The sequence below is a fragment of the Haemorhous mexicanus genome, chromosome 33 (assembly GCF_027477595.1).
Source record: "Haemorhous mexicanus isolate bHaeMex1 chromosome 33, bHaeMex1.pri, whole genome shotgun sequence".
In the NCBI taxonomy this organism is placed as follows: domain Eukaryota; kingdom Metazoa; phylum Chordata; class Aves; order Passeriformes; family Fringillidae; genus Haemorhous; species Haemorhous mexicanus.
Window position 1 is genome coordinate 1,528,020 of NC_082373.1, and position 9,674 is coordinate 1,537,693.

At 60.0% G+C, this 9,674-nt stretch overlaps 2 protein-coding genes across 2 annotated transcripts; both read left to right on the forward strand.

Annotated features, from left to right (window-relative positions):
- The first annotated feature begins 232 nt into the window (after window positions 1-232).
- Window positions 233-5,366, forward strand: RNF212B (ring finger protein 212B). Its single transcript, XM_059871865.1, has 11 exons — window positions 233-589; window positions 965-1,017; window positions 1,120-1,194; window positions 1,289-1,404; window positions 1,640-1,688; window positions 2,503-2,566; window positions 2,674-2,716; window positions 2,804-2,855; window positions 2,928-2,967; window positions 4,336-4,367; window positions 5,227-5,366. The coding sequence occupies exons 1-11, from the start codon at window positions 490-492 to the stop codon at window positions 5,287-5,289; spliced, it is 687 nt and encodes a 228-aa protein (XP_059727848.1). The 5' UTR covers window positions 233-489; the 3' UTR covers window positions 5,290-5,366.
- A 688-nt stretch (window positions 5,367-6,054) lies between these two features.
- On the forward strand, window positions 6,055-9,238 carry ASB8 (ankyrin repeat and SOCS box containing 8). Its single transcript, XM_059871844.1, has 3 exons — window positions 6,055-6,249; window positions 6,706-6,810; window positions 8,387-9,238. Exons 1-3 carry the CDS (start codon window positions 6,133-6,135, stop codon window positions 9,017-9,019), a joined length of 855 nt encoding a protein of 284 aa, XP_059727827.1. The 5' UTR covers window positions 6,055-6,132; the 3' UTR covers window positions 9,020-9,238.
- Window positions 9,239-9,674: the final 436 nt, after the last annotated feature.

A 9,674-nucleotide genomic window follows, 5' to 3' on the forward strand; every position in this document is an offset into this window, starting at 1 on the left:
CCTCACATTTCCAACCCTTTTCCCCTGACATTTCCCACCCTTTTTTGCCTCACACTTCCAGCCCCTCACATTTCCGGCCCTTTTCCCCTCACATTTCCCGCCTTTTTTCGCCTCACGCTTCCAGCCCGTCTTCCCTGACATTTCCCACCCTTTTCCCCTCACGTTTCCCTCCTTTTTCGCCTCACGCTTCCAGCCCTTCTTCCCTCAACTTTCCGACCCTTTTCCCCTCACATTTCCCTCCCTTTTCGCCTCACTCTTCCAGCCCTTCTTCCCTCAACTTTCCGATCCTTTTCCCCTCACATTTCCCTCCCTTTTCACCTCACTCTTCCAGCCCTTCTTCCCTCACATTTCCAACCCTTTCCCCCTCACATTTCCATCCCGTATTTCTCTCACCTTTTCCCACCCTTTTCCCTTCACCTTTCCCCCTCATTCCCTCCCAGGCTCGCCCGTCTGGAGGCAGCAGAGGCGGCTCCTCACCCCGGCGCCGCCATGGATTGGTTCCACTGCTGTCGCTGCTTCCGCCAGGATGGCGCCCGGTTCACCATCACCAACTGCGGCCACATCCTGTGCGAGGGCTGTGGGGGCACAGGTAAAATTCAGGGAAATCCCCAGTTTAAGCCCTTAAAATGGGGGAGTTCCCTTCAATTTAGCCCCTTAAAATGAAAGGGAAAGGAGGGGTCACCTCAATTCAAGCTAATAAATAATTGAGGGCTCTGCCCTTAATTTAAACCCCTAAAATATCGGGAAAAGAGGGGTTCCCCTCAATTTCTGTCTTTCAAATTATGGGAAAAGGAGGAATTTCCCTCAATTTACAGCCTTAGCTTTGTGGAACTGGAGGATCCTGCCTCAATTTAAAACCCTAAAATGAGGGGAAATGGTCCGTTTCCCTCAAGGAACACCACTTTTGGGACTTTTGGATATGTTTTTCTCTCACTTTTCTCCCTTTTTTCTCCCCCTCCCACAGGTCCCTGCCCAGTCTGTGGCACCACCTGCCGCTACCTGCCCATATCCGATCAGGCCAGTGTCCGCCATGTTGTTCCCCACATCCCCTTCCCACCCTTTTCCCTTCCTAATTTCCCAGCCTTCTTCCCATCCTTTTGACGCCTCCATGCCCAACAGATGCGCCCACAGGAGAAGGTTTTCTTCAAGAACCCAGTGGCCCTCGCCCTCAAGCACCTTGCCCACATCACGCAGGTGAGGAGGACACAGGTGACGGGGGATGAGGTGCCACCGCTGTCCCCAACCCCACGCGCTGTGGGGGTACAAAGGGGTGACCCACATCCCCCAGGTGTGGCGGTTCCAGACGTCACAGGCACAACTCCTGCTGGACTTGCACCGGGACAGAACTCGGCGGGTGCAGGCAGAGCTGGACAAGGCCAGAGAGGAGCTGGGGGAGAAGAAGAGGTGAGGGGGACGCCATGGTAGGGGGTTCACACCTCCATCTTGGGCTCCTCTGGGCGTGTGGGTGAGGCAGCACTCCTTGGTCAACACCTTGATGAGTCCTCGTTCTTCTGACCCCTTTCTTGGGAGGGTCTTATCCCCCCTTGGCTGCCACCTGGTGAGCTCCCACCCCTATGGAGGGACCCCCACCCCAAATGGGGGGAATCCCCACCCTCCATTAAATCCTCCCCCTTGCCAGGGAGCTGGAGTCACTTCGCCGGGAGAATGAGGAGCTGCGCCGCATGCAGGTGGCCCCCAAAGCCCCCCTTCCCCTTTTCTGGACCCCAAACTGCCCCCCAAAGCCTCCCTGTCCCCTTCCCTCACCCCCAAAACTGTCCCCCAAAGCCCCCCTGCCTCTTCTCTGGCCCCCAAACTTCCCCCCAAAGCCCCCCTGTCCCCTTCCCTCACCCCCAAACTGCCCCCAAAGCCCCCCTGTCCCCTTCTCTGGCCCCCAAACTGCCCCCAAAGCCCCCCTGCCCCTTCCCTCACCCCCAAAACTGCCCCCCAAAGCCCCCCTGCCCCTTCCCTGGCCCCCAAACTGCCCCCCAAAGCCTCCCTGCCCCTTCCCTCACCCCAAACTGCCCCCCAAAGCCCCCCGTCCCCTTCCCTCACCCCAAACTTCCCCCCAAAGCCCCCCTGTCCCCTTCCCTCACCCCAAACTGCCCCCAAAGCCCCCCTGCCCCTTCCCTCACCCCAAACTGCCCCCAAAGCCCCCCTGCCCCTTCCCTCACCCCAAACTGCCCCCAAAGCCCCCCTGTCCCCCTGTCCCCTTCCCTCACCCCAAACTGCCCCCAAAGCCCCCCTGCCCCTTCCCTCACCCCAAACTGCCCCCAAAGCCCCCCTGCCCCTTCCCTCACCCCAAACTGCCCCCAAAGCCCCCCTGTCCCCCTGTCCCCTTCCCTCACCCCAAACTGCCCCCCAAAGCCCCCCTGCCCCCTTCCCTCACCCCCAAAACTGCCCCCCAAAGCCCCCCTGCCCCTTTTCTGGCCCCCAAACTGCCCCCAAAGCCCCCCTGCCCCCTTCCCTCACCCCCAAAACTGTCCCCCCCAAATCTCCCCACAGCTCTCCCCAGGCTGGCGCTGGGGCAGCCGCAGCAGCACCCCCCGTCCCTCCCCCACACACTCAGGTAAGTGCCCCCCAAATTCCTGGGGGGTCTTCCACACCCTAAAACACCCCCTCCCCCATCCCCTCCTTGCTCATAGGGGCCCCCCAAATTTTCCATCTCCTTTGCAGTCACCCCCCAGCCCCGCCGGCAGCTCAGCAGTCAAGTGGTCAGGTAAGGGGTGGGGGGCATCCTAAATTGGGGTGGGGGTCCCTCCATTGCACAGGGGGGTCCCCCAAAGCTCCTGCCTCTCTCTTGCAGCCGCTTGCCCCCAGTGGAGCCCCCCCAGTCCCACAGCACCCCGGGATGGCAGGTGAGACCTCCCCCAAAATGGGGGCCACCCCAAAACGGGGGGTTCCCATCATGGTGTGCTCTCCCCCCACAGGCTGGCGTAGCCTACAGAAATTCAGGGGCCTCCAGCGTGGGTGAGTGACCCCAAATCCTACAGGATTTACCCCAAAATAATGCCCCAAGCCCCATCCCCTTTCCTCATCTCCGAGGAGGGACCCTAAAAGCTCGAATAGGGCCTCAAACCCCCACGGTGTGACCCCAAACCCCCACGGTGTGACCCCAAACCCCCACGGTGTGACCCCAAACCCCCATGGTGTGACCCCAAACCCCCATGGTGTGACCCCAGACCCCCACGGTGTGACCCCAAACCCCCCACGGTGTGACCCCAAACCCCCACGGTGTGACCCCAAACCCCCATGGTGTGACCCCAAACCCCCACGGTGTGACCCCAAACCTCCATGGTGTGACCCCAAACCCCCACGGTATGACCCCAAACCCCCATGGTGTGACCCCAAACCCCCACGGTGTGACCCCAAACCCCCATGGTGTGACCCCAAACCCCCACGGTGTGACCCCAGACCCCCATGGTGTGACCCCAAACCCCCACAGTGTGACCCCAAACCCCCATGGTGTGACCCCAAACCCCCACGGTGTGACCCCAAACCCCCACGGTGTGACCCCAAACCCCCACGGTGTGACCCCAAACCCCCACGGTGTGACCCCAAACCCCCATGGTGTGACCCCAAACCCCCACGGTGTGACCCCAAACCCCCACGGTGTGACCCCAAACCCCCATGGTGTGACCCCAAACCCCCACGGTGTGACCCCAAACCCCCATGGTGTGACCCCAAACCCCCACGGTGTGACCCCAAACCCCCACGGTGTGACCCCAAACCCCCGTGGTGTGACCCCAAACCCCCACGGTGTGACCCCAAACCCCCATGGTGTGACCCCAAACCCCCCACGGTGTGACCCCAGACCCCCATGGTGTGACCCCAAACCCCCACGGTGTGACCCCAAACCCCCATGGTGTGACCCCAAACCCCCACGGTGTGACCCCAAACCCCCATGGTGTGACCCCAAACCCCCACGGTGTGACCCCAAATCCCCATGGTGTGACCCCAAACCCCCACGGTGTGACCCCAAATCCCCATGGTGTGACCCCAAACCCCCACGGTGTGACCCCAAACCCCCATGGTGTGACCCCAAACCCCCACGGTGTGACCCCAAACCCCCACGGTGTGACCCCAGACCCCCACGGTGTGACCCCAAACCCCCACGGTGTGACCCCAAACCCCCACGGTGTGACCCCAAACCCCCATGGTGTGACCCCAAACCCCCACGGTGTGACCCCAAACCCCCATGGTGTGACCCCAAACCCCCACGGCAGGAGCCCAGAGCCCCCCAAACCCCCTGCAGGACCCCAAGCCCTCCCAGAGGAACCCCTGACCCCGATCTATGGGGTGACCTCAAAACCCCCTAACCCCCCTTTCCCCCCTCAGTGCCCCCCCTGGCTGGGACAAGCGAGGGACAGGTACTGGGGGCACTGGGAGGGACTGGGAGGGGACTGGGGGCCTCGGGATCAACCGGGAGATGCGGGGAGGGGAGTCTGGGGGGACTGGGATAAACTGGGAGGGACTGGGAGGGGATATAGGGAGCCCCAGGAGGGACTCGGTGGCACTGGGAGGGGAATCTGGGGGGACTGGGATAAACTGGGAGGGACTGGGAGGGGATACAGGGAGCCTCAGGAGGGACTCGGTGGCACTGGGAGGGGGTTACTGGGAGGGACTGGGATAAACTGGGAGGGACTGGGAGGGGATACAGGGAGCCCCAGGAGGGACTCGGTGGCACTGGGAGGGGAATCTGGGAGGGACTGGAAGGGGAGTTGGTTACTGGGAGAGAATTTGGGTTCCTGGGAGCACTGGGAGGGGTTGTTTGGGTTACTTGGTGATACTGGGAGCACTGGGAGGGGGTGTTTGGGTTACTTGGTGATACTGGGAGCACTGGGAGGGGGTGTTTGGGTCACTTGGTGATACTGGGAGCACTGGGAGGGGGTGTTTGGGTCACTTGGTGATACTGGGAGCACTGGGAGGGGGTGTTTGGGTTACTTGGTGATACTGGGAGCACTGGGAGGGGGTGTTTGGGTTACTTGGTGATACTGGGAGCACTGGGAGGACCCCAACTCCACCCCCTCCTCCTTGCCCCTCCCTTATCCCACCCCTTTTCCTGCTAAATCAAGACAAAACCTCCAAGTGCAGTCGCTGTTCCCCAAATTCAGAGGCCAGCCCCCCTAAATTCGGTTCCCAAGCCCCCCCAGAACTCAGTAGCCACTCCCCACAATGCGGTAGCCACGCCGCCGTTCGGTGGCCAGGAATTGACTCTCCTTTCTTTAGGGCTCTGCTTTGCGGCTGGCGAGGGGCGGGCGCTCCCAGTGGGATCTCAACCCACGGCCCTAAAGGACAAAGAGGGACCCGAGGCTCCTGGACAGGAGCTCCGGGGCTTCCCTGGAGGTGGCCGGGAACAGAAGTTGTTAAAAAGGAATAAAAAAAAAAAAAAAAAAAAAAAAAAGCCAATTTTGGGCTGTTTTGGGTCCGTTTGTGGGGCCGGGGAAGGGGGAGGCGTGGCCTCTACCGCGAGGCCCCGCCCCCCGGGCGTACAGAGGTTGTGTTGCCGGTGCTGCGTTCCTATTGGTTGGTGGCTCGGCGTGGGCGTGGCCTAAGGGAAAGCGGGATATGGAGGAAAATTGGGGAAAATTGGGGGAAAATTGGGGGTTTGCGAGGGGAGGGTCTATGGAGGAGGGGGAGGGCCTTCGCCATCTTAGGGAAGAGCGGATTGGTGGAAATAAAAAGGAGGGCGTGGCTTGAGGGCGGTCCGTGCTGGGGATTGGAGGTCAGAACCGGAGGGGGCGTGACCAGCGGGGGTGCCGGAGCCGGATTTGTGGAGAGGAGGTCGGGGCGGGACACTTGGTGTGACGTCACTTCTGGTTAGCGGCATTTCCGCGTCCTGCTTGGCCCGCTGTCGCCGCTGGTCCGGGAGCGGCTCGGGCCGCCGGAACCGCCCCGGGCCCCCCGGAACCGCCCCGGAACCGCCCCGGAACCGCCCCGGAGCCGCCCCGGAGCCGCCCCGGAACCGCCCCGGAACCGCCCCGGAACCGCCCCGGCTCCACCTCCGGGCTCGGCTCGGCTCGGCTCGGCTCGGCCCGGCCCGGCCCGGCCCGGCCCGGGCCGCTCCCTCCCCGCCCCGGGTCCGGCGCGGGGCTCGGCGGGGCCGGCCGGGGATGCCGCGGCGCGGCCCGCGCCATGTGGTACATCATGCAGAGCATTCAGAGCAAGTACTCTCTGTCCGAGCGCCTCATCCGCACCATCGCCGCCATCCGCTCCTTCCCTCGGGACAACGTGGAGGATCTCATCGGCCGGGTGAGGCCCCGTGCCCGGGACCTCCCACCCCTTCCGCGGCCGGGCCGGCCTGCTTGAGTCCCCCCGGGGCTCCGGGTGCTTCTGACGGGCACTGCCGAGCTGTCCCGCTCCCTGGAGGGGTTTTCCCGGGAGGGGATGATCGGGGCATCTCCGGTTGGTTTAGAGACTCCAGGCTTTTCCTTCCACCCTCTGAACCCCCGCGGCTGGGGGGGTCTCCGGGGGTCTCCGGGCACCGTTTGGTGACAGTGAATTGACGAACCACAAGCAGGGATTAAGACCAGGAGTGTTTTTGCGAACAAATTCTCTTACTGAAGGCTTGGGAAGGGCAGGGGAAGGTTGGGATTTGCAGAGCCCGGGGCGGTTCCTGCAGCCCCCCGGGGCTGGCGTGCATTAACCCTTTCTGAAGGGATGGAAAGGGGGCAGTTCCTGACCGGGGGCTGTTCCTGTGCTCCCCAGGGCGCCGATGTGAACTGCCTGCACGGCACCCTCAAACCCCTGCACTGTGCCTGCATGGTGGCTGATGCCGACTGCGTGGAGCTGCTGCTGCAAAAAGGAGCTGAGGTGAAGCTTTGGGAAATCCCGAGATAAGGGGAAATCGGGAGGAGCTGATAAATGGCTGGGGTTAGAGCTGATGTGTTTAAGTTGGATTTTGGGAAAAAGTTCTTTCCCCAGGGTGTCATGGGGCACAAGCTCTGGGGATTGGGGTTTGGACAACACTCCCAGCACAGGGGGGGGATTTCTGAGTGTCCTGTGCAGGGCCAGGGCTTGGGTTTGATGATCTTTGTAGGCTTTTCCAGCTCAGGATATTCCATGGGTTTGTATCCCCTCACAAAGGGGCACCAGGGGAAGGTTCTTCATCCCGACAGGGAGGGAATTCTTGGGCTGAGATTTTGGGAGCAGACCAAGGATTGGAACCTCAATTTTTGCACCAAGATTTCAGGAGGCTGGGAAAGAAGAATTAAACCCTAAAATTGCTGAATTTTTTACCCCACTTTCCCCTGGTTATCGGGCTAAATCCCTTCCTCATTTTTCCCTACAAATTTCCCCATTCCTCATTTTTTGGGATTTGGGACCTTTGACTCTTCCCTTGCTGCGGGTCCAGCTGGGACCACTCCCTGTCTTGGGCTTGGGTTTGATGACCTTTGTAGGTCTTTTCCAGCTCAGGATATTCCATGGGAAGGTTCTTCATCCCAGGGAGGGAATTTCTTGGGCTGATATTTTGGGAGCGGACCAAGGATTGGAACCGAGATTTTTGCACCGAGATTTCAGGAGGCTGGGAAGGAAGAATTAAACTATAAATTTGCTGAATTTTTTTACCCTGCTTTTGGGTTAAATCCCTTCCTCATTTTTCCCTACACATTTTATATTTCATTTTTGGGATTAGGGGTCTTTGGCTCTTCCCTCGCTGCGGGTCCAGCTGGGACCACTCCCTGACTTGGGCTTGGGTTTGATGACCTTTGTAGGTCTTTTCCAGCTCAGGACATTCCATGGGAAGGGTCTTCATCCCGACAGGGAGGGAATTCTTGGGCTGAGATTTTGGGAGCAGACCAAGGATTGGAACCTCAATTTCTGCACCACGATTTCGGGAGGCTGGGAGGGAAGAATTAAACCCTAAAATTGCTGGATTTTTTACCCTGCTTTTGGGCTAAATCCCTTCCTCATTTTCCCCTACATATTTTATATTTCATTTTTGGGATTTAGGATCTTTGACTCTTCCTTGCTGCGGGTCCAGCTGGGACCACTTCCTGACTTGGGCTTGGGTTTGATGACCTTTGTAGGTCTTTCCAGCTCAGGACATTCCATGGGTTTGTATCCCCTCACAGAGGGGCACCATGGGAAGGTTCTTCATCCCAGGGAGGAATTTCTTGGGCTGAGATTTTGGGAGCAGACCAAGGATTGGAACCTCAATTTCTGCACCACGATTTCAGGAGGCTGGGAAGGAAGAATTAAACCCTAAATTTGCTGAATTTTTTTACCCTGCTTTCCCCTGGTTATCGGGCTAAAACCCTTCCTCATTTTTCCCTACATATTTCCCCATTCCTCATTTTTTGGGATTTGGGACCTTTGACTCTTCCCTCACTGCGGGTCCAGCTGGGACCACTCCCTGACCCCCAAACCTTTTGATTTCCTCCCCCAGGTGAACGCCCTGGACGGCTACAACCGCACAGCCCTTCACTACGCCGCAGAGAAAGACGAAACCTGCGTGGAGATTTTACTGGAGTACGGAGCCAACCCCAACGCCCTGGACGGCAACAAGGACACGCCGCTGCACTGGGCGGCCTTCAAGAACAACGCCGAGTGCGTGCGGGCCCTGCTGGCCAACGGTGCCCTGGTCAACGCCCTGGACTACAACAACGACACCCCCCTGAGCTGGGCGGCCATGAAGGGCAACCTGGAGAGCGTCAGCGTCCTGCTGGACTTCGGCGCCGAGGTGCGCGTGGTCAACCTGAAGGGGCAGAGCCCCATCTCGCGCCTGGTGGCGCTGCTGGTGCGCGGGCTGGGCACGGAGAGGGAGGATTCCTGCCTGGATTTGCTGCACAGAGCCACGGGACACTTCGAGCTGCGCAAGAACGGCAGCCTGCCCTGGGAGGTGGCGCGGGACCCGCAGCTGTGCCAGCGGCTGACGCGGCTGTGCTCGGCGCCGGGCACGCTGCAGGCGCTGTCGCGCTACGCCGTGCGCCGCTCGCTGGGCCTGCGCTTCCTGCCCCAGGCCGTGCAGCAGCTGCCGCTGCCCCCCTGCCTCAAGGAGTACCTGCTGCTGCTCACCTGAGCCAGGCACGGCTGCCCGCGCTTCCCGCTCGCTTCGGGACTTGGCAGCTTCTTCCCGGTGGGTTTTGTTCACCGCCGCCTCCCTTCGTCCCTTCCGTTCCTCCCACATCCTCTCACGCTCCCTCTGTCTCCTCCTCTCTGTTCCCTCTGCTTCTTTCCCCCCTTCCTGCAATGAACGACATCTCTCTGATGGCAAATTATATCCCAGCTGTTGGATTCATCTGGTTTTCCCCTTTTTTGGGTTTTTTTTGGCCTTGTGAAAGGAAGGTTTGAAAGGAAAAGTCTCCTTTGAGGAAGGACCCGAGGCAAGAAATTGCGGGGTGGGATGCAGAGTAACCCTGTGGGATGTGTTGGCTGAAAATCAAAGATCCAGGTGTTTCTCCAGCACAGGGAGTGAAGTTCTCCCTGTTTATCCATAATTTTTATGCTGCATCAAGAGTGAAACGGCCTCGAAAACCAAAATTTTGCAGGGCTGGAATTCTTGTGGGCAAAACAAATCTTCTGCAGAGAGCTCCACGTGGAGCTGGGGGCTCCCCTCCCATCTCTTCAAGCTCTTCCTGGGGTTTCCCTCCAGGAATTCATCCTTTAGTGTTGGTTTGGGGGTTTTTTTGGGATCTATTCCGGGATCCAATGGAGGAGCAGCTCTCCAAGGTGAA